Genomic DNA, 25,105 nt, shown 5'->3' with positions numbered 1-25,105 from the left:
GCACCATTGTTTGGTGCATACATATTGATAATTGTTATGTCTTGTTGGTGGATGGTTCCTTTTAACAGTATATAGTGTCCTTCTTTATCCCTTTTGATTAACTTAGGTTTGAAGTTGATTTTATTCGATATGAGTATGGCCACTCCTGCTTGCTTCCAAGGACCATGTGAGTGGTATGATTTTTCCCAGCCTTTCACTTTCAACCTGTGTATGTCTTTTCCTATCATATCGCTGAATGAGCTGCGATCAGCCGAAAACTGGCGATGGTGACGTCAGCTCTCCAAGATGGTGGCCGCTGGCTTCGTCAGTGGTCTGACCGGTGTGGAGGACAGAACTGGACCGCTTCCTTCCCCCGTCTCAAACCCAGAATTCAGCACTGAGCACAGTGAGGGCACAGCCGGCAGGAGCCTGCAGAATCAGCAGCGCCGTTTCTATGCTTGCTAGCTTGCCATTTCTATGGACACCGTTTCTCGGCTTGCCGCAGTCTCTAGCAGCGGGGCGAGCTGCTGAATAAGCAGCTTGAATCTCCAGGCGGACAAATCTCGCGCGGTTGAGCCCCCAGTAACCGATCCTCGGGCGATGGAAATCCTTCCTCTAGGTTTCGGTGCACCCCAATTTTGCTGGAAATTCCTAACAAGATAGCTTTTGGCCGTTCTAACTCGTCATTCGCCCGCGCAGTGACGCGGTACACGGGGCTGATGCACTCCATTCACTGCCATCTCAATACTCAAGAACTATTGTTTTACTTTAAATATCTGAAATTTTTCTTAAATTCTAAGTATATTTTTTCTAAATTCTATAATTTGCACTGGAGACTAGTAATCATCCAAATTATATCTGGGTACTAATCATATTTTCTGTGGATATATGTACTACCTCATTAAAACACGCCTGATTTTGAAATTTTAATTAAATGATAAAATATGATGCATGACAATTAGAAGTCAGAATACTATAAATATTGCATTTATTTTTTGTGGTAATCTTTGTAATGTGTCTAGTTAAGCCATGATACACATTCTTTTATTGTATTACTTCTTGAAGCAATAATTAATCTCTTATTTTTAGAAAGCTTCTACATTCACAAGGTGATGAGAGACTCAAATCTCATATATGGTATTACATTAGCCAGACTAAATGTCCTGTTGTCATCAGGTCTTCATTAGACTTGTACATTTCCTTGGAACTTTATTGAAATTCTTTATTATGTTATAATCACAAATGTGATATCAGATAGTCTTTAAAAATCAAAGAGACTGCTCTAGTTTTGAATGAATATTATTGTGAAAATATTAAAGGTATGTAAATATTCCATTTAGAAACTTTTAGTATACTAATAGTATAAACATGTTTGTTCAGGTTTTGACTGGATCATCTCGTCAAAGCTATTCACCTTCTGGCTTTCAGGATTTCAGTAAATGGGAATCGGTGCTGAAAATAAAAGAAGGACTTCTAAGACAGAAAGAGATTGTAATTGATCGGTGAGTCTGTTTTTTATTTACTATATATTACAGGTATATAGAAATGTAGATTAATGAAACAAATACATTTGCACCCACTACTTTAAATTAGAGAACTACAATTTACAAAATTCACTGATGGCACCTTTGTCCCTCTCTAGTCCCCATAAAGGGGAAAGCAAGACTTCTTAGAACAGAGGTTTTGTTTCTCACCTGCTGGTAATGCCTGATTTCTATCTTCATCTTTATTCACTTTAGTGTTAACGTATTATTTGGAAGGTTCTCTTTGTGTTTTTAATATATGTAGCAGGTTAGTTGCAAAGCTAATGAATTATCAGAGGTACAAAATATTGTCTTTTGTTTAACATTTAGGGACTATCAATTTGGAAAACTACTTAAAAGTCATTATTTCCTTTAATGTATGTTAGGTCTGAACCACAGAAACTATGAAAATGATGAATGTTTAAAGTTAAATAATTTATAGATAAAAATTATGGAAGTTTTCTTGGACATTCCAAAATTTTTGAATGTTTGAGTACCAAATCTCTGAAAAATAAATTAATTTATACTTAGTCTCCTGATTATTCTGAGCAGTAGACTTTAATGTTACTTGATTATATTCTCTTTGACATATATTGGCTCTACATCATTTATGTATACTTTTGGGATAATTAAGTGTGTATTGTGGTAATTGGGAAATAGTTTGAGGAAGAATATTTTTATAAACCAGCAGCTTTTGTTTCTAAAGTAATATACTAGCATTTAAAAATAAAAATGTTTTTAAAAATCTCCGTAACATTTATAGTGCTTAAAAAAGAACTAAATATCCATTTATTTTTTGAGGAAATAGATTAAACTAATAGACTTCAAAATATCATTAGTTAGAATTACTCTGGGATGGAAACCAGAATAAAGGTCCTGAGCTTTTTAATTTGGGATATGGTGTGGTTGATCATACCTTCCAAATCTCTTTTCTAAAAATTATTTGCAAGATATTATTTTTGAAAATATTAGGTTACCTGCATTTATGAGAAAAATGTGCTTTTTTATCCTATTGGATAATTACGTCAAATCCTTTGAAATAGATTGTTGGATAATTAGGTCAAAGTGGGATAAAAGTTTAGGAAACATAACTGTGCTCCTAAATGTGCCCCATTTCTTGAGAAAACATGTATAGTTTAATTTCAAAAACAACTCATAAAACAAGAAACCTAGTTTACTGTTTATTATATTTGCCATTGTAACTATTTTGATGATTCTGAATGAAGTGCCTGACCTTTTGCACTTTGGTCTACTCATCTGCCTCAGTTAAAGGACTTTCACCACTTAAAAATGAAGTTTTTGAAGACCATCGTTTTAAGCAACTCTCCTCTTCCATCCAATTTTATAGCATGATGATTAAATGAATGAATATATGTAAAGGAAAACTAATATACTACCTGATATATGAATTTGGCAGAGTAGCAAGATACAAGATCAACATTCATAAATCAATAGCTCCTTATACCCCAACAGTGATTCTGCTGAGAAAGAAATCACGAAAGCCATTCCATTCACAGTAACCTAAAAAAATACATATACTTGGAAATTAAGCTAACTAAGGAGGCGAAAATTAAAATGAAAATTATAGAACATTGGAGAAAGAAATCAAAAACTACCTTATAAGATGGGAAGGGAGAATTAATATTGTCAAAATGACCATATTACCAAAAGCACTGTATAGATTCAGTGCAATCCCTATCAAAATACCACTGACATTTTTCACAGAAAGAACAATCCTAAAATTCATTTGGAACATTAAGCAACCCAGAATATCCAAAGCAATCCCAAGCAAGAACAATACTGGAGGCATCATAATACCTGAACTCAAATTACACTAAAGAGTTACATTAAAAATCCAGCATGGCACTGCCATCAAAATAGTCAAGAAGAGCAGTAGAATAGAATAGAAGACACAGAGTTGAACCAACATACTTAACATCTGATGCTTGACAAAGATTCCAAAATATATGTTGGAGAAAAAAAAACTCTTTTACTGATCTAGGAAAATTGGATATTTATATGTAGAGGAATGAAATTAGATCCCCATCTCTCACCCAGTACAAAAATCAAAGCAAAGCAGCTCAAAGACTTAGGAATTAGAGCAGAAGCTTTGCAATTGCTAGAAGAAAACATAGGGTCAACACTCCAACATATTGGCACAGTTACCAACTTCCTTAACAGGACCCCTAAAGATCAAGAAATAAAACCAAGAATCAATTAGTGGGATGGTATTATAGTTTTATGCACAGTAAAAGACATGATTAAAGAGCATGAAGAGAGCACCTATAGAATGGGAGAAAATCTTTGCCAGCTATTCCTCTGATAAGGGATCATTATCCAGAATATAAAAAGAACTCAAAAAGCTTAATACCCCTCCAAACTCAATAAATGGGCAAAAGAACTAAAAACAAATATTTCTCAAAAGAGGAAATGCAAATGACCAATAAATTTATGAAAAATGTTCAACATATTTAACAATTAGGGAAATTCAAATCAAAACTATATTGTGATTTCATCTCACTCTAGTCAGAATGACAGTTATCAAGAATACAAATGATAATAAATGCTGGTGAGGAATAGGTACACTCATACATAGCTAGTGGAATTGCAAATTAGTACAACCAGTCTGGAAAGCGGTAAGGAAACTCCTCAAAGAACTATAAATGGAACCACTATTAAGACCCCAAGTATCTCACTCCTTGATATTGTCCAAAAGAACTAAAAATCACTATATTATAGTTATATAGTCACATTAGTGCATGTAGCAGCACAATTCACAATAGCTAAGTTATGGAACCAGCCCAGATGCCTAGCAATAGATATAGATTAAGAAAATGTGGTGTATATAAGCACAATGGAGTTTTACTTATCCATAATAATGAAATTATGGCATTTTCCAATAACAAGATGAAACAGGAGAACATCATGCTAAGTTAAATAAGCCAGACTCAGAAAATCAAGGTCAAATGTTTTCCCTCATATTTGAGAAAAAAGGAGATTGTATATCATTAAGATTTAGGGAAGAGAGCAGTGTAGTAAAAGCAGATTAAGGGGGAGGAAGGAGGGACAAGAAAGGGGAGAAAATGTGGGATGAATTTGACAAAATTATGCAATGTCCATGTATAAATATACTACAGGGAATTCCACTTTTATACATAAATAAATGAAAGGAAGACCAGTAGAGTTGAGGAAGGAGAAGAGGGGAAAGGAAGAAGGAAGAGAAAGAGGGTGGAGAACCGGGGACTGAAATGGGGTAAATTAAATTCCTTGTGTGTATAAAAATCATACATTGTCAAAGTGAACCCAAATATTATACATAACTTTAATGCACTAATAAAAAAAACATAAGTTGAGAAAAAGAATTTGATATCTGTCACAGCAAAAATAAAAAGTTAAAAAAAATTTCAAACTTGAGAGCTTTTAAATTTTAGTTATTTAAAGCACTTCTCTCTTTTCTCACTTGTCTTATTTCAGATGAGAAATCTGGCCTCCTCTTTACCTGTATCTCTCTAAATGAATTTATCTTTTTTCCCACTCGTTACTTGTAAGATTTTCCACTGCTTTTAAGCCACTGATTAAGGTGTACTTTGCTATAGTTTTCTTCATGTTACTTGTGCTTTGGGTTCACATGCTTTCTTTTGAAATCTGTTGATGCCTATGGTTCTTACCAAATTTGGAAAAATTCTGATTCAATATATATAAATATTTTTTGGTGTTCCTACCTCACTTTTTTAAATCTTTCCTTGGAGGATTCCAGTTTTACATGTATTTGGTCTCTTATAATAGTCCCCTAGCTCTCTGATAGATTCTGAGATTTTAATTTTGTTTGTTTGTTTATTCTGTGTGTATTTCTCTCTCTTCTCTCTTCTCTCTCTCTCTTTTTTTTTTTTTTTTTTGGTATTGGGGTTTGAACTGAAAGGTACTTATCTACTGAGCCACTTCCCTGCTTTCTTTTTTTAATGTTTTATTTTGAGACAGGATCTTACTAAACTGCTTAGGGCCTTCCTAAATTGCTAAGGCTGGCTTTGATCCTTTGACCTCATGATCCTCCTAGAATGGTAATTGGGTTGGGTGATCTTTATAAAAATAGCTTTCTCCCCTGACAATGAGATTATCATTATCAATAACTTTTATTGGTATAAACCATTCAGTAGATTTTGGATGAATGAAAATAACAGTTTTAAATAATGACATTTCAGACTAGGAGGTAACATTTATTATGTTAGGTAGCAAGAATAAAGAAAGCAAAGCATGATGTTGTTAGAATTTAAAAAGAATATCTATGTGGGCTGGGGATGTGGCTCAAGTGGTAGCATGCTTGCCTGGCATGCGCGGGGCGCTGGGTTCGATTCTCAGCACCACATAAAAATAAAATAAAAATGTTATATCCACCGAAAACTAAAAAATAAATATTAAAAAAATTCTCTCTCTCTTTTTTTTTAAAAAAAGAATATCCATTAAAGACCACATTCTGCACAAGTACTAGAACTACTCCAGAGTGTGTATAAATTCAAGTTTAATTCTGCATATTAAAAAAACTAAACAAATTTCCTCTTATGGTTTCTAAAATTTATAGTGCTTTTAAAATCTCATGTAAAATTTTTAAATACTAAAATTGCTTTTAACTGTTTCTTAGAGAAGTACATTCTTTATAATATGATCTCAATTTGTATTTTATAGGCAAAAGCAACAAATCACCCACCTACATGAGAGGATAAGGGATAATGAACTACGGGCACAACATGCCATGTTAGGGCATTGTGTAAATTGTGAAGATTCTTATGTGGCTAGTTTGCAGGTAAGACTACAGAGGATTTTGTAGTTGTTGTTTAATAGTAAATTGTATTAATAATATACCTAGCTTATAAAATCAGGACATTTTAAATGAAGGTTTTAAATTAGTATATTTACATGGTTCATATTTATATGTGTGGCAAAAGGTGTCCACCTATAATCTTCCTTTTGTCCAGTTCTTCCCACATATAGCAGAAGCTATTGTTACCAGTTTCTAGTGTATACTTTCAGAGTTGATACATATAAGCAGATGTAAATATATTTTATTCCCTTGTATTTATAAGAAATATCAATATGGGCATTGGCATCTTGTTTTTTCCCTTATATTATTTAAAATTGTATAAAATTCAGTCATTATTTTCATACCACTACATAGATAACACTACTTTCTTTTCTATTTTAGAAAAATAGCATGCTTTTAGTCTATTTTCTGTTCACCAAAATTTGGGTTATTTTCTGTTTGATCTTTAATAAATGATACTCTCAATAGCCTTTTATAAATATTCTTTGAGTCATGTGCAAATATTTTCATAAATTATTTTTTCTTTTTAAGAACCATGTGTTTTCCTAAAACTGAAAACTTTTCAGATAAGACTTCTCAGTGTTTTATGAAGTTTGTAATTTTTATTGATATTGTCAAATTGCCATTCAGGAAAGCATTATGTATGACTTCCCCTCTTCTACTTCCTGCCTCTCAGCCATACTAACAGAATCTGTTACCAAACTTTTGGAATTTTTGCCCTTTGTTAAGTTATATAAAAGTCATGATTGGAGGGAGTTATCTCCATATGGCTTCAACATATATTTCTTAATAGTGATGTTAAGCTTCTTTTTATATATTAAAAGATTGCTTCATATTTCTCTTTCTTTGAATTATCTTTTCATATTCTTTGCTCATTTTTCTGTTAGGTTTTGGGGGTTTGCTAATTTTATACAAACAATATACATAAAAATAAAAATTATGTATAGAAGAAATTAGCCTTTTGTCTGTACTTTGATTGGAAAATATGTTTTTCCAAATTTGTCATATTTTCTATTTATATAATCCTGTTTCTTTTTCCTCCATTTTTTTCCTACTGTAAACTCAAATTCTAATGAGTATTTTATAAATGACTTCCACCTTTACAAATGAGCCCGTTTAAAAATCAATCATTAAACATCCCGTGTTAAATTTTGAGGTGACAAAAGTGAAGAAAAGTTTCTGCTTTCGTGGATCTTAGAATTTACAGAGGGAGGAACCATATGTGAAAGCACATTTATTCTTCCCCCCACCCCCCAAAAAAATACTGTATTCGCTAGGATAAAGCAGTATCTAGGCCTTGGGTCTAGAAATGTGAATGTTGGTTTTCCCTGTAATAACAGTGTAAGGATCTGTGAGACCTTGCAACAAAATTTATCTAGCTGAAGGGCTATTTTCTCCAGTTGTTACTTTTTAAGAGTTTTCCTTAACACTTCTTTTTGTTTTTATATATAAACTTTATTGACACGTTTATTCCCCAAAAGCGGGGTGGTGGTGTTTTTATTGGGATCAAAAGTGAGGCCTGATTTAGCTTTCTGGTGGTATGTACTTCTATTTTTTTTTTTTTTTTTGGAAAATTTGGTCCTCTTTGTTAAGGTTTTATTCCTAGATTTAAAAAAAAATTACTTGAAGTGGAATTTTTCCTTCATTGTATCTTCGGTATGTTACTTATAAATATTAAAGACATGGAATCAGAAAATATTGAAGAACAAATAACTGTTGGATTTACCTGAAGCAGAGGCATTTAACAAAGATTCCAGCTTGCTTTCTATACTTAAGTTACTAATAAATCAAAATACTTCATTTATATATGATTTCATATGACTTTAATCACATAATAACAAGCTTCTATGGTATAGTACTGAGATTAATAGTATTTTTATGCTGTGTATCTAGTCTAATTTGATTTGTTAATGGTAATCTTAGTAGAACCAGTTTCTTCTTATAAATCAGTATTCTAAATAAGTGTTTTTCTTGAATTATATGGTTATATTACCAAAAGAATGTAAAAATAGGTATCTGAGGGCTAAAAAAAGAATTTTTTTTTCTTTTTTTAAAGCATAACACTAGGCCAGTAGAGGGCTCTCCATGTTAGTCTGCAAGGTCAGATAAAACTATCTGTAGGATATGGAAAAGGTGTGGCTAAAAATATTAGAATTTTGAATCACATAGAGAATTGAAATATCATTAAAATTGATTTAAAAATGTCAGAACAGTTTATAAAAGGTAATATAAGGAAAATACTAAGTGGGTATAATAAATATAGATGGTAAGTTTTTTTCTATGAACTAGATATAGAGATCTAATAAAATGGCAAAGGATAGAAGAAATAAGATGATAATAAAACATTTCTTTAGCAAAATAATTTTTACCTGAGATCTTAACATTAATTTTTTATGTATAGAATTTTCTGTTTCATAAAATTTTTATTTTCTGTGTTTCACAAAATTTTTATGTTTCATAATTTGAATAATTCCATTAGTACATTTGAAAAACAAAGTTAGACTTCTATTCTGCATATTCTAAAGTGAAGTCAATTTGTAAAATTTATAAAATTTTATTAATTTATAGATGGAAAACATTCTTGAGAAGTAATTTCCATTTGACTATTAAAAACTTAAGATTATAATTAAGATGTCTCCTTAAAAGTAGATATTACTACACATCTCATTGCTGGACACAAGAACCATGTGTTTTCCTAAAACTGAAAACTTTTCAGATAATTTTTATGATTAATAGCATTAAAGAGCAGTTTATACTTAGAAATTTTGGTTTAAACCATATTAAGTTTAAATCTACATATTAAGTTTAAATCTACAGTTAGAATGTCTTATGGGAAAAATAAATATGAAGGAACTGTTTTTTATTTTGTTAGTTGAAGAGATTTCTTTTTTCCATATACATGTATACCTTGAAAATATCAACTTAATGAAATGTATTTTTAAACTTTATTAATGAATTGTTCTATCCTTTTTCTTTCCATTTATGTCATTTTCTTCTATTTTTCGTGTATTTTTTTTTCTGCTACCAAGTCCTTTGGTTCTGATAAGCATTTAATAAGTAAGTTCCACCTTTACAGACAAGCCTGTTTTATAAACCATTAATCATCTAATGTGTTAAATGTTGGCGGCACAAGTGTAAAGAACAATTTATATCTTCATGATCTCAAATCCTATAGAAGGAGACTATATACAAAATTTATCCATTTACATTAAAATTATTTGTATTCACTATGGAAAAGATATTATTTCAGCTCTAGTAATATAAATGTGAGTGAATTTGGTTTTGCTTGAAAGAATGTGTAATCTTAAAAGAAACAAAGACAAACAACAGACTATTGTCAAATGTTGGAAGTACCCAAAGTGGTTATATATGAAGTTCTGTGAGAACCCCTACTGAGAATGTATAAATTAATCTTCCAAAAGTCAGAGTAGTCTCACTGTTGGAAGTGATATCTAATCTGAGAACCAATAAACTAAATGAATTTAGCCAGGTGAAAGGAGTAGCAGAAGAACAGTGTTTGAGGCACACCATACAAGATGTGAAGAGGCCCAGAGGAATGAGGGGAAATGAAGGATTTGGAAAACTACCAATTATTCTGTATGGATGAAGTTTAAAATGAGAGAAAAGTAGTCCTAACAGATGTGGTTGAAGAGGTAAGTAGAGGCCACATGTTATCAAAGACCTGAGACAGTAAAGGGCCTATCTTTCTCGGGTTTGCTATATTAATATTATTTAACATCCTCTTTTACTCTCCAAAGTATCCAAGTTTGGTTACTTTGATAGCATAATGTAGACTATATTTAAGATAGATGGTACTACAGATAGGGAAACCAGTCAGGAAGGTAAATCAGTAGTCCAAAGGTTTAGTGAACACCCAAATTTTAAAACAGTGCTCAGGATGAAAGGAAGAGTATTTATTAAACATGTTTGACCAAGTATAGTCAAATGAACCAGATGTAGTGACTTATTTATGTGATGAGTGATAGATAATGATTGCCTAGTATCTGATGGGACAGTTATTTATAGTATCAGTGATCACAATGGAGACTATTATGTTAGAAATAGGTTTAGATAAGATAAATAATTAAATTTACATGTTGTCAATTTTGGGTTGAGAATGATGTTGATTTTCATGATTGAAGGTCTGAGCCAGAGGTGAAAGATTTAGGTGTCCTTAGTTTAAGTGTGTGATGGTTGAAGCCTTGGGCATGATTATGTATTCAAGGAAATGTTTGTGCAATGAGAAGAAATGGGATCTGGAACTAAAGGCAGGGAAGAACAGTAGTTTGGAGGTAGTAAAAGCGCACAATTTGTGATGGAGCCTGGGGCAGGGGAGCTACAATAGAACTAAAGGAAAGAAAGTATTTCTCCACAGAGAGGAAGTGATTGTATGCAGGAAATTTAGAGAAGGTAGATACATGCTGAAAAGATTGTTACTAAATGTAGAAATTAAAACATTCTGACCTTAGATTTCTTTATGATTAATTTTATGTAAAATTTCAATTATATTTTGTCTTGCTTACAGAACCCATTTTTGTGGTGCAGATTTTTTTCTTACACAGTTGATAAAGTATAGTTTTCAAGTCTCTGGTTCATATGTGCTTTTTAATTTTCATTTGGTTTTGTTTTCAGTCAGGGGGAGGAGGCTACACTAGTGTAATAAGTAAAATTGGAATCTTTGATTATTATTTCTAACTAGCCATGTGTCCTGTGTAACTACTTCTCTGAACATTTTCATTCCAGAAAAAGTAGACTTCAAAGCAAGGAAAGTTATTAGGAATTAACAAAATGGTCAATATTCTAAAAAGACAGAACAATACTTAAGGTGTATTTAATTAACAATAAGATGTCAAAATACATGAAAGAAAAAACTTATGGAACTACAAGAAGAAATAGATAAATCCATTGGTTGAAGATTTTAACAACTTTCTATAAGAAATGGAAAGACCCAAAAGGGGAAAAAAAATTCAAAGAAGATAGCCGATCTCAATAATCACATCTACCAACTGGATGAATTGATATTTATGCACTGCTTATTCAACAGCAGCACCACACATTGGAACATTCACCAAGACAAACAACATTCTGAGTCTTAAGCACACCTTAATAATATTGGAATATAAGAAATTATCTACCTACTATGGTCTAATTAGACCACAGTATAATTAAACTAGTAATAAAAAACAGAAAGATAGCTCGTAAATTCTAATATTTATAGATTATACAACATATCTATAAATAATATGTGGGATAAAGAGGAACTCTTATGAAACAATTAAAAATATAATTTTTAATTATATCATAAATATAATTTATGAAAACTTGTGAGATCCAAGTAAAGTAATGCTTGAAGAAAATTTATAGCATTTAACTGAATGCATATATTAGAAAATGAGATCTAAAATTAGTCATCTAAGACTGCACCCTAGGGAATTTGAAAATGTAGAAAAAATTAAATCTGAAGCAGAAAAACATAATAAAAATTAGAGCAGAAAGCTATGAAACTAGCAATAAAAATGAATTTGGTTTAAAAAATTAAAAATGTTTTTTTAAAAAGATTAACAAAATTGATATGCCTTTAGCAAAGCTAATTAAAAAGGAACATATATTACTAATATCAGAAATGAAAGAGGGCATGTACTACAGATCTCACTGACATAAAAAAAGGACTATTATGAATCCCATTATGTACATAAAACTTGCTAACCTTGATGAGATGGATAATTCTTTGAAAGACACAATTGCCAAACTCACATAAGAAGAGTTAATTTCTAGGGCTCTCTTTATAAAAGAAGTTAAATCAGTAAGTAATAACTTCCCAGTCAGAAAGGACCAGGCCCAAATGGGTTCAGTGGTAAATTCAAACATTTAAGGGCTGGGATCTAGCTTAGCTGCAGATTGCACAACAGCATGTACAAGGTCCTAAATTCAATCCTTGGCACTACCACCCCAAAATTTAAGAAAGAAACTAATGATACCAATTCTTTACAGTTTTTGTCTAGATTACAGAAAAAGAGGTATTACTTTTCTCTTTCTATGAAAACAGCACTTCCCTAAACCAAAATAAGACAAAAACAAGGCAAACATTACAAGAAAGTAAAACCAGAGACCCCCCCCCAAAAAAGTATTTTCTTGAGGATTATTATATTTAACTATAGATATTATATAATGTTCTACAATGTATCATTGATCTATGTTTTAATAAAATCTAATCCTTTTCATTAAAAAGAACTTGCAAAAAATCATAAAATATTAGCAAATCAAAGCTATAATGTATAAAAATAATTCTATATTATCACTTGGTAGGATTTATCCAAGATGTGCAAGGCTGGTTCAACTAATGTACTTCATCACAACAGACTAAAGAGGAAAAAGACCACATGACCATATCAATAAATGCAGAGAAAGCACTTTACAAAATCCAGTGTCCATTCACGATTAAAAACTCAGAAAGACCTGGCATATTGGTGCCCACCTGTAGTCCCAGCACTCAAGAAGCTGATGCAGGAGTCCAGAAGTTGGAGACCAGCATGGACAACATAGTAAGACTCATCTTAAGAGGGGAAACAAAAAAATTAAAATAAGACTCTGCAAACTAAAAATAGAAGGGAAATCCCTCAACTTATTAAAGAACTCAATTAAATCTATAGCTAACATGAAACTTAGTGGGAAGAAACTTAAAAGCTTTCCTACTTAAATCAGAACAAGGAAAGAATGTTTTCTCTCCACACTGCTTTTCATATTGAAAGTCCTAGCTCATTCAATAAGATGAAAAGGAAAAAATAATAAATCGAATTATCTTTGTTCATGGATGACATGAGCATCTATGAGGAATATCTGCAAGAACTGACAAAAAATAAAAACTCCTGGAACTCAGGTAATTTTAGCAAAACCATACAATGCAAAGTAAAACATACACAAATCAATCAACAATGAACAAATGGAATATAAAAATTTAAAACTTATTATCATTTATATTAGCAAAAAAAGTAAACCTGATAAAATATGTGCAAAATCTACATGAGGAAACCTAAAAATCTCTGATGAAATATACATAAAAACAAAATAGAGGTAGTCTTTGTTTATAAATAGGAAGACAATATTGGAAATTATAAATTATTATGTCAGTTCTTCCCAGTTTGATTTACAGACTCAATACAATCCCAACCAAAATCTCACCAAGTTATTTGGTGGACATCAACAAACTAATCATAAGGTTTATATGGAGTGGTTCAGAACAGCCAGCACAATATTATAGAACAACAACAAAACTTAGGACTGACACTGACTCAAGACTTATAATAAAGCTACAGTAATCAAAATGGTTTAGGATCAATGATAGAATATACAAACAGATCAGTGGAACAAAATAAAGAGAACAGAAATAGACCCACATAAATATAGTCAACTGATCTTTGACCAAGGAGCAAAGGCAATACAATGGAACAAAGGTAGTCCTTTCAACAAATGGTGCTGGAACAAACAGACATGCATATGCAAAAAAGAAAAACAAAAGCCTGAATCTAGACATAGACACAGAACTTACATTCTTTTTTTTTTTTTTTTTTGGTTGTTCAAAACATTACAAAGCTCATGACATATCATCTTTCATACATTTGATTCAAGTGAGTTATGAACTCCCATTATTACCCCAAATACAAATTGCAGAATCACATCAGTTACACATTCACATTTTTACATAATGCCATATTAGTGACTGTTGTATTCTGCTGCCTTTCCTATCCCCTACTATCCCCCCTCCCCTCCCCTCCCATCTTCCCTCTCTACCTCATCTGTTGTTGTTCAGTTCTCTCCCTTGTTTTTTTCCCCCCCTTTCCCCTCACAACCTCTTATATGTGATTTCGTATAACATTGAGGGTTTCCTTCCATTTCCATGCAATTTCCTTTCTCTCTCCCTTTCCCTCCCACCACTAGTCTCTGTTTAAAAATTTACTCAAAATGGACCATATACCTGAAACTAAACCATAATAGTAGAAAACTTCTTAAAAAAATTGCAGAAAACATAATGATCTTGGCTATAGAGATGACTTTCTAGATATAGAAAAAAAAGACAAGATCCCTAAAAGAAATAATAGATAAACTGAACTTCATTAAAATTAAAAATTTCTGCTCTGTGAGAAACAGTGACAATAGAATAAGAAGACAAGTCACAGATAAAAGAAACTATATGAAAAAGATATATCTGATAGAAAAGTATTATTCAAAATATACAAAGAACTCTTAAAATTCAATAATAGAAAACCAAATAAACCATTTTAAAACTGAGCAAAAGATTTGGAACAAGCAGCTCACTAAAGAAGACACACAAATGGCAAATAAGCATATGCAAAGATGTTCACCTTGTCCTTGAGGAACTGTTAATTGAATTAACAAGGAGACTCCTCTTTACAGCAGAATGGCTGAAATACAAAATACTGACAATAATGGTGAGGAAGTGGGGTAACCGGACAATTTTGGAAAGGCCCAAATGATACCATTTGGAAGATGGCTTGACAGTTTCTTACAAAAACTAAACACACTCTTACCAAGGAATCCAACAATTGTGCTTCTCTAGTATTTATCCAAGGAATTGAAAACTTAGGTCCACACAAAAATTTGCACACAGATGTACAGCAGCTGTGACAGGATTAAATATATATTTGGTCTTCATCCCCATTTCCTGACATATTGCTCTCTTAAAACTGGAAATCTCTGGAATGTTAAGAATGTCTTTTGTATGATAATGAGGTTTTATGATAATGAGGTTAACTGTGGCTGGTGGACCTTAGATATCTTCAGGAGGGGATCTGGTCACTGGAAAGTTCAGGGCATAATTAGAAGGTTGGGATTTTCAGTCCCAACCCCTACCTCCTGGGAAGAGAAAGGGATTGAGTAACCAATCACACCTACATAATGAATCTTCCTTATAAACCCAGATGAACTGAGTCCCGAGAGCTTTCAGATAGCCAATCATGTAAGAGGTTCCTGGTGGGTGCTTGGAGAGGTAACTGAATGCCTCCAGTAACTCTCCACCCCTTCTTGCATACCTCCACATAAATATTATCTGGAGTACAGATATCTAGATGGTGACAACTGGAGAATATGTAGAATTAATTGTTTGGTATCTGGGGAACCAAAACCCATACAGGTGTATCAGAAGTAACTGTGCTGTGTGAAGAGTAGAAAGTAAGAACTTTGGTTTTTCTACATTGCTACAGCACCTTTATTCATAATTGTCAAACACAGAGATGTCCTTTAGTTGACAAACACAAAGTTAAATGTGAAAACATTGCAGACGGTGGAATATTATTTGGCACTAAAAAGAAATGAACTATCAGGCATCAAAAGATGTGGAGGAACCTTAAATATTACGAAGTGAAAAAAAGAAGACAGTCTGAAAAAAAGACTGGCTGAATAAAATGTACTATATGTTTCCAATTATGTGACATTTTGGGAAAGGCAGAGTTATGGAGGCAATGAAAAAAGTTGCCAGGTTAAGGGAGACTGGGATTTGAATAGGAAGAATACAGAAGATTCTTAGAACAGTAAAACTACTCTGTATGGTACTGTGGTAGTGATTACAGCCAGGATACGTGATCATATTTTGACATCTGATACTATATGGTGGATACGTGTCATTATAAATTTGTCAAAACCCATAATGATGTGCAGCATATAAATGATGGGTGCTTAATGATAAGTATGTGTCAATGTAGGTCTTGATTGTAACGAATGTACTTTGAGGTTTAGAATGTCCATAGTGGAGGAGGTTGTGGTGGGGGGAGACACTGGATACGGGAAACCTGTACTTTCCACTCAATTTTGCTTCCCATTCTAAAAAATACTTATTAATTTTTAAAAAATTTAATACAGGTGTTTCTCCTATAAAGCAACATAAACATGCCTGGAAAAAAAACAATACACTAAAATTAATAGGACTTACCAAAAAGTAAGGATCAGGGTGTTTCATCAAATCTATGCAACTTTAAACTAGATCACTAATGAAAAACTGTGACTTGGGGAAAAACAACAACAACAACAACAACAACAAACATTCTGGACAGACATTCTGTAGTTCCCATTCATAGCTGAAAAATCAATTTATTGTTACTTATATTCTTGATAATTGCCATTCTGAATGAAGTGAGAGGGAATCTCAGTGCAGTTTTAATTTGCATTTCTGTCATTGCTATAGATTTTGAACATTTTTTTCATATATTTGTTGGCCATTTGTATTTCTTCTTCTCTTCAGTGCCTGTTCAGTTCTTTTGCCCATTTATTGATTGGGTTATTTATTTATTTATGGTGTTATTTGAGTTTTTTTATGTATCCTGGAGATTAATGCTCTATCTGAGGTGCAGATGGCAAAATATTTTTTTCCCATTCTGTAGGCTTTCTCTTCACACTTGTTTCCTTTGCTGTGAATAAGCTTTTTAATTTGATGCCGTCCCATTAATTGATTGTTGATTTTATTTCTTGTGCTTTAGGAGTCTTGTTAAGGAAGTCAGTTCTAAGCTTACATGTTGGAGTATTGAGCTTATATTTTCTTATAGTAGCTGAAAGGTTTCTTATCTATCACCCAGGTCTTTGATCCACTTTGAGTTTTGTACAGGGTTAGAGATAGGGGTTAAATTTTATTCTACTGGGCTGGGATTGTGGCTCAAGGGGTAGAGCGCTAGCCTAGCAGGGCGGGACCGGATGGATTCTCAGCACCACATAAAAATAAAGGCATTGTGTTGTGTCCATCTACAAAAAAGATCCTCCCTCCCTCCCTCTCTCCCTCCCCCCCTTTCTTAAAAAAAAAAAAAATTCATTCTACTATATATGGATTTCCAGTTTTCCCAGCACTAATTGTTGAAGAAGCTATTTTTCTCCATGTGTTTTTTTGACACCTTTGTCTAGTATGAGTACTGTATTTATGTGAGGTTGTCCTGTGTCTTCAGTTCCATTGGTTTCATGCCTGTTTTGGTGCCAATACCATGCCTTTTTTGTTACTTTCTTTGGTGTTCTGTGGTTTTCACTGTAGAGGTCTTTCACTTTCTTTTGTTAGATTGATTCCTCAATTTATTTTTTATTTTATTTCTTTTGAGGCTGTTGTGAATGGTATGGTTTTCCTAATTTCTCTTTCAGCTCATTTGTTGTTGGAGTATAGGAACACAATGATTTCTGAGTATTAATTTGCATCCTACTACTTTGTTGAATTCATTTTAAGTTCTAGAAGTTTTCTGGTGGAGTCTTCTAAATATATAATCATGTCATCAGCAGACAGAGATGGTTTGAGCTCTTCTTTTCCTATTTGTATCCCTTCAATTTCTTTCTTTTGCCTAATTGTTCTGGCTAAAGTTTGAATAGAAGTGGTGAAAACCAAGACAGCATCCCTGTCTTGTTCCTGTTTTTACAGATTATGCTTTCAATTTTTCTCCATTTAGAATGATGATGGCCTTGGGTTTGTTATATAACTTTCACAATGTTGAGTTATGTTCCTTCTATCCCTATATGTTCTAATGTTTTCAACATAAATGGATGCTATCTTTTGTTAAATGCTTTCTGCATCTATGGAATAATCATGTTATTCTTGTCTTTATGTCTTTTTATGTGATGAATTACATTTATTGATTTCCCATATGTTGAGCCATCCTTGCCTTCCTGGGATGAAATGCAAGGCAATCCTGAGAGTGTGCTGGCCACATGGTACATTATCTTTTAAATATGATTTTATATGGTTTGCCAGTATTTTATTAAGAATTGTTGCACCTATGTTCATCAGGGATACTTTCTTCCCTTGATGTGTATTTGTCTGGTTTTGGTATCAGGTTAATACTAGCTTCATAGAATGAGTTTGGAAGGTTTCCCTCCTTTTCCTATTACATGGAATAATTTGAGGAGGATTGGTGTTAGTTCTTTGTAGGTCTGGTAGAACTTGGTTGAAAATCTATTCAGTCCTGGACTTTTCTTTGTTGGTAGGCTTTTTGATGGCTTTTTTAGTTTCATTACTTGAAACTGATCATTTGAATTTTCTCTATCTTAGTTGTTCAATTAGGGTAGGTGATATGTCTCCAGGAATTTGTTGATGTCTTCAGAATTTTCTAGCTTAATGAAGTATAAATTTTTAAAATATTTTCTGATTGTCCTCTGTATTTCAGTAGTGTCTGTGCCAATAATTCCTTTTTCATCACAGATTTTAATAATTTGAGTTTTTTTACTCTTTCCTTTGGTTAGCTTGGCTAAGAGTATCAATTTTGTTTATTCTTTCAAAGAACCAACTTTGTTTTGTTGATTTTTAAAATTTTTTTTAAAATCTAAATCTCATTAATTTTGGTTCTGATTTTATTTCCTGTCTTCTGATTTTGGTGTTGATTTGCTCTTCTTTTTCTAGGGCCTTGAGCTGTAGTGTAAGATTATTTATTTGGTATCTTTCTGTTCTTTTAATATATGCACTCAATGCTATGAATTTTCCTCTTTGAACTGCCTTCAAAATCTTCTCAGAGATTTTGATATGATACAACATATCAAAATCATATGACATACATATCATATATATTCTGATTTACTTCTAAGTATTTTAAAAATTTTGCCCCTGATTTCTCTTCTGTTATTCATTCATCATTCAATAGTATATTATTTACTCACCAGGTAATAGTTTCTTTTTATCTTACCATTGATTTCTACTTTCATTTCATTATGATCTAATAGAATGTGAGGTACTATTCTCTATTATTTTGTATTTGCTAAGAATTTCTTTTTGGCCTAAAATATGGTCTTTTTTAGAAAATATTCCATATGCTGCTGAAAAGAAAGTATATTCAGTTATTGTTAAAATATTCTATATATTTCTGTTAAGTCTAAATTGTTCGATTGTATTTTTTTAGTTCCATAGCTTCTTTAGTTTTTGTTTGGAAGATCTATGAAGTGATGAGAGATATGTTAAAGTCACCCAGTATTATTGTGATGTGGTCTTTTGTTTCTTGTTATTGAAAAGGGTTTGTTTGATGTATGAATATGCTCCATTGTTTAGGGCATAAGTATTTTTGATTGTCATTTCTTCTTGTTGTGTGATTCCTTTAAGCAGTATAAAATGACCTTCTTTGTCTCTTCTGATTAACTTGAAGTCTACTTTGTCTGATATGAGAATAGTAATCCCTGCTTGTTTACGAGATCCATGTGAATGATCTATTTTTTTTTCCCATATTTTCACTTCAGTCTATTGATGTTTTTGCCCTATTGATGTTTTGTCTCTTAGAGACAGCATATTGTTGAGACTTGTTTTTTTAATCCAGTCTGCCAGCCTATGGCTTTGGATTGATGAGTGTAAAAGACCATTTACATTCAGTGTTCTTTTTGAGATGATTTTTATTCTCTGTCATTTTGATTTATTTCTAGTTTTTAAGTTGAATTAATTTCTTCTTTGATTCATTCTTCTTCTAGTGTAGTTCTTCCCTCTACTACTCTACTATTTTATTTTCATGAAATATTTTATTGAGTATGTTTTATAGTGTAGGCTTTCTAGTTGTGAATTCATTTGTGTGTGTGTGTGTGTGTGTGTGTGTGTGTGGTGCTGGGGATTGAACTCAGGGCCTTGTGCATATGAGGCAAGCGCTTTACCAACTGAGCTATATTCCCAGCCCCCTGTGAATTCTTTTTTATTTTTGTTTATCATGAAAGATTTTACTTCATCTTCAGTTCTGAAGCTTAATTTTGATAGGTATAGTATTCTTGGTTGGAATCCATTTTCATTCAGAACTTGGTATAAATTATTCCAAGACCTCCTAGCTTCTAGACCTCCTAGCTTCTGGATTGCTTTACCTCTAAATATGAACAATCATTTTTCTCTAACAGTTTTTAAAATTCTATCCTTATTCTGTATGATAGGTTTTTGTAACAATGTGTCTTGGGATGGGTTTGTTGTGATTTTGTATATTTGGAGTTCTGTATGCCTCATATTTGATTTTCCATTTCATTCTTAAGGTCTGGAACATTTTCTGATATTATTTTATTGAAGAGATCGTACATTCCTTTGGTTTGTATTTCAGAGTCTTTATTTATCCTGGTGAATCTTTAAAGATGGCCTCTAATGTTATCCCAACTTTCTTGAAAATTGTGCTCATGGTCTTTTAATATCTTTTCTTTAAGAATAACTTCATTTTCAAAATAATGTGTTTTGACTTTGTTACCTGAAACTATCTTCTAAATGGCTTAATCCATTGTTGATGCTTTCCATCAAACTTTTAATTTGCTTTAATGATTTCTTTATTTCAAAAATTTCTAATTGATTTTTCTCCAGAATATCTATCTCCTTTTTGAAATATTTTCTCTGTTTTACTTCTCATGTTATCTTTTACGTTGTAGATCAGTTTAACTACGCGATTTTGTAAATTCCTTCTTTGACATTTTCCCCACTGTGGTGTCAATGGAGTTCATTGTTGAGGCATTCTGGGTTGTTTGGATGTTTTTTTTCTCTTGCTTTTTCATATTGTTTGCTGCTTCAGCTCCAGGGTTCCTACCCTAAGAACTTAGTAATGTCCTGTTGGTTTCCATTACCTCACAGATTAGGGGAGAGAAATAATAGTAACACACCATGCAAACAATATACAGCATTAAACTAAACACTTGGTTCTTACTATGACATCTACAATATTAACTGGTATAATGAACAGAAGTAGTAGGATCAGCAGTTTACTAAAACAGTAAGAATTGTATTGTGTCTGGCATAAAATCAAACGAGGTGTTATCTATGATTTCTGCAGCATTGTTACAGCATTAGTGTTGGGAGCAGATGTTATATAAAACAATTATTGCTAAAAGATTTTAAGACTAGAATTAATTAGGAAATAAGAAGAGATAGGTGGATTGAAAAGAGTTTGCAATTTCAAAAAGTGAACAAGGAAAATAAAGAGGAAATGTTGGATGTGGTAGTTATGAGGTGGGGGGAGAAAATAGAAGTAAAAAGTAAAAGGAAGAATGTAAGAACAATAGAATTTGGCTGTCAGCAAAAGAAAAGAGAGAAAGAGGAGCAAGGGAAACAGACAAGTGAAAAACAATTCAAAACAGTCAGTATACTAATGGAAACTCTAACCCTCAAAGACAGAGTAGTAACTACCTTCAAAAAATTCTAGAAATGAGAAGATAAAAACAAAAATGTATAAATGTCCATGAATCACTTACCACACACACGCACAAAAGAGAATCTGGATGAAAAATTAAGGAATAATTTCCATGTCCGTTGACAAAATAGTCAATGAGAAAATATGGTAGCTGTCTGTGCCCAACTGTCTTTCCATTTCTTCTTGAGATATGCCCCAAGTACAAGAGTAGGGGCAGCAGGCTATCAAATCCAACCCCCCCCCCCTTTTTTTTGTTTTGCACCAAAGTACCAGTTGAAGTTCACAAATTCTCATCTTCCCTTTGGTGGTATGAAGTAGGGCGGGATGGGAAAGTCACTGCTAGGTTCTGTGAGAGGAGTTCCTATAGGTAGAGCTCCCAAAGATGGAGCTTAGGTCTAGTGAGGCCCCACTTGCTTTAATGAATGGCGAGCAGTTTGGAATACCAAATCAATGTACCTCTAGGGTGCTGATCTATGCTGGGATACTGTACCCCAGTAGTCACCTCAGGATTCCACTGTAGGGGAGGGAGCCAGTCCTTCAGCTTCTGTTGCCTGGAGAATCAGCCTTTACTGGCCTCTTGGGCTTTGTCCCCAAGTGTGGTCATACCTGCCCATTAAAATTCCTGAACCACTTCAGTTGGTTCTGTGAGTTGCTGGATTCAGACAGAGGAAGGAGCTGGGCTCTCTATGGCCTCTCAGACTTGTATTCTCCTGGGCAAAATAGTCTCTGCCTATTTTTTCCATGGGTTGTCCCAGCTCCAGTCTCATGGATCCTAGTTCCTGGTTCCTGTGGGTGCTACTGCAGTGTGGATGCCTCAAGATGGTTCCTGCCTCAGTTCTCTGTGGACAATTGGGAAAAACAAGGCATTTTTCATGTACCAGTTTATTGTACCGTCCAGCCTCTGAATCGGCCTAGGGCAGGCTGCCCCTGCAATCCCAGGTTTTTCAGTACTAAGACCATCCTTTGTATTTCTCAGTGACTTCCTTCCTTCTGTGCTAATGCCAATGCTCCCCCAAGCAGCTTGACTCCAGTGTTGTCCCTTTTCCTTGTTAATGTTCCCAAAATTTCTTAGTCTCTGAGGCACTCTGACTGCCCAATATTGAGTTTTAGCAAAATCCCTCTTTCACTCACCTCACAGAGAAACAGTGTCTCCTAAGTAAACTTTTAAAATCTTAACTGCCTACTTTTTTTCTTTCCCAATAGCCACAATATGAGAACACTTCACTCCAGACTTCATTTTCGGAGCAGTCAGTGTTGCATCCCCAGCAAGAGGAACTTGAGCAGAAGCTTGCATCTACTGAAAAAGAGGTTTCACAGCTCAATGAATTTCTCAAGCAAAGAATAAACCAATTCAGTGAAGAGAAGAAGAAACTAGAGGAAAAGGTGTGCATTTTTTAAAAAATTGTATTATTAGATCAACAGCATTTCTTCAACATAGAATATTTGTCATGCCAGGTTACATTTATATTAAAGTATTTAATGTTGTACCAACTTTTGGGAAACACTGTTTACTTATAAAAAAATTATTTTCTTGAGGTATAAAAATACCTCTGTAGGGCAGGGGTTGGTAGCTCAGTAATAGAGTGCTTACCTAGCAGGTATGAGGCACTGGGTTCAGTCCTTAGCACCACATAAAAATATTTTAAAAAACTCTCTGTATATGATACTTTTCTAATTAATAATGAGATCTTTTTAAAGTCAGTTCCTGTACCAATAACTTCCTTTTCGCTGGTTGAGTATTTTATTCTTCCTTGTCATATTGAACGGAAAGCATTAGAAAATGAAATGAAGTTGATCTTTCATTCATAAGGACATTTTTCAAGTTAAAAAGCTGAAGTCCCTAAAAGCCAAATACATACACATGTACACACACATACTTAATTGACCTTTCTGCCTTTATTATAAGTAATTTCACATATTTCATCACATTCCATTATTGTATTATTAAAGATCAAGTAGAACACAATAAATCTTCAATTTATTGAAGAGAAACAGCACAGATTCTTTGACTGCTACTTAATGGCAAAACTGTTTTGTTTTTTTTTTTACTTCAATCTTGATATTCCCGGCTTATTATTTTATTAAATGAGCCTTCCATTTAAGTAATCTTGGAGCATCCCATGATTTATGCAGGCAGACTGCATAAACTCAGTTGATAACTTTGTGAGTGTATGTGTGTCCATCATTTACACATGAGTTGAAATTTTCATCTTCCCAAATTGATAAAAATTTATATTTTCTCTGTTTTTCGGCTGTATGATATCTTTCTTGGCTAATCTAAAAGTACCTTAAATACCTCTTTTTTCTTTTCTGTATTTGGGGAACATCATAGAATATACCACACAATCCAAGGGAATAAGGAAATAGTCACTGGTTATGTGTGAGAGGAATTAAAATAGTCTCTTATTTGAGACTTTAATTTAAAAGTTGTCATGAATGAAGATTTTTAAATACTTTTTTAGGTTTTATCTAAATTTTCTCGTATTTTATTCGTTGTGCTCAGTGCTTAATAAAATAAATTTATACGCTTTCTACCTATTTGATATCGCGTATTAGGATGTCTCATAGGTACTCCAAACTTTTCATGTCCAAAGCACAGTTTTTAATTTGCCTTCTGACTGCTCTACTTCTCTCAAAACAAAACAAAATTTTTTTCAGTGTTCATTTCTATATATTCATTTACTCATGCTGGAAACTTTACAAAGTCTAATTAGGAAGCTTGCCTCCTGAATATATATAAAATCTTTCCAAAATTAGCAGCGTAGTATATAGTACAGTATTATTCATCTCATGGAACTGAAGTTATGTAAACATTTCTCCCTCCCCCAAGCCCCTGACAACCACTGATTGTACTCTTTTTTTTTTTTCCAGTCATCTCATATTAGTAGAATCATACAATATTTGTCCCTCTCTGACTGGCTTATTTAATTTAGCATGATTTTCTCCAGATTATCTGTATTTTATAAATGGAAGAATTTCTCCTTTTTTTGAGCTTGAATTATCTTCCATTGTATGTGTACAGCATACCACATTTATTTTATTTAAATGAAATTTATTTTTAACTGATACATTAAAACACATCATTTTTCTTCTCATTCGTTCATTAATGAATATTTAGGTCTTTCCCACATTTTTTATTATGCTTTTGTTGCCTGTGCTTTTGGTGATATATATAGAAATCATTACTGTAAATAATGCTGCTCTGAACATGAGAGTGCAAATATCACTTTTATTCCTCATGTCAGTCCTTTTCCATAAATATCCCAAAATTGGAGTTTTGGACTATATATTTTCTTTTTTTGTGTGTGTGTGTGTGTGTGTTTTTATTTATTTATTTATTTATTATTGGTTGTTCAAAACATCACACAGCTCATGACATATCATCTTCCATACATTTGATTCAAGTGGGTTATGAACTCCCATTTTTTACCCCAAATACAAGTTGCAGAATCACATCGGTTACACATCCACATTTTTACATAATACCATATTAGTGACTGTTGTATTCTGCTACCTTTCCTATCCCCTACTATCCCCCCTCCCCTTCCCTCTCTACCCCATCTGCTGTTGTTTTAATTCTCTCTGTTGTTTTTTTTTTTTCCCCTTTCCCCTCACAAACTCTTATATGTAACTTTGTGTAACAATGAGGGTCTCCTTCCATTTCCATAGTTTCCCTTCTCTCTCCC

The 25,105-nt window shown here is 32.9% G+C and overlaps 1 protein-coding gene across 4 annotated transcripts in view; it reads left to right on the top strand.

Annotated features, from left to right (window-relative positions):
* Cep85l (centrosomal protein 85 like) overlaps positions 1-25,105 on the top strand; it is a 224,309-nt gene that overhangs the window by 147,436 nt on the left and 51,768 nt on the right. For 3 of the 4 annotated variants that reach the window (XR_007344303.1, XM_048794959.1, XM_015500699.2), the window contains 3 exons: positions 1,360-1,481; positions 6,183-6,300; positions 22,623-22,802. Coding sequence is in view for 3 of the 4 variants with exons in the window: in XM_048794959.1 (XP_048650916.1) it covers positions 1,360-1,481; positions 6,183-6,300; positions 22,623-22,802 (420 nt within the window). In the remaining variant the exon portion in view is untranslated. The remainder of the gene's footprint in view (positions 1-1,359; positions 1,482-6,182; positions 6,301-22,622; positions 22,803-25,105) is intronic. The other variant, XM_048795006.1, reaches the window with a different exon arrangement.

This window comes from Marmota marmota, unplaced genomic scaffold (genome assembly GCF_001458135.2).
Source record: "Marmota marmota marmota unplaced genomic scaffold, marMar, whole genome shotgun sequence".
Classification (NCBI taxonomy): Eukaryota; Metazoa; Chordata; class Mammalia; order Rodentia; family Sciuridae; genus Marmota; species Marmota marmota.
This window is presented reverse-complemented; position numbering and strand designations above follow the sequence as displayed.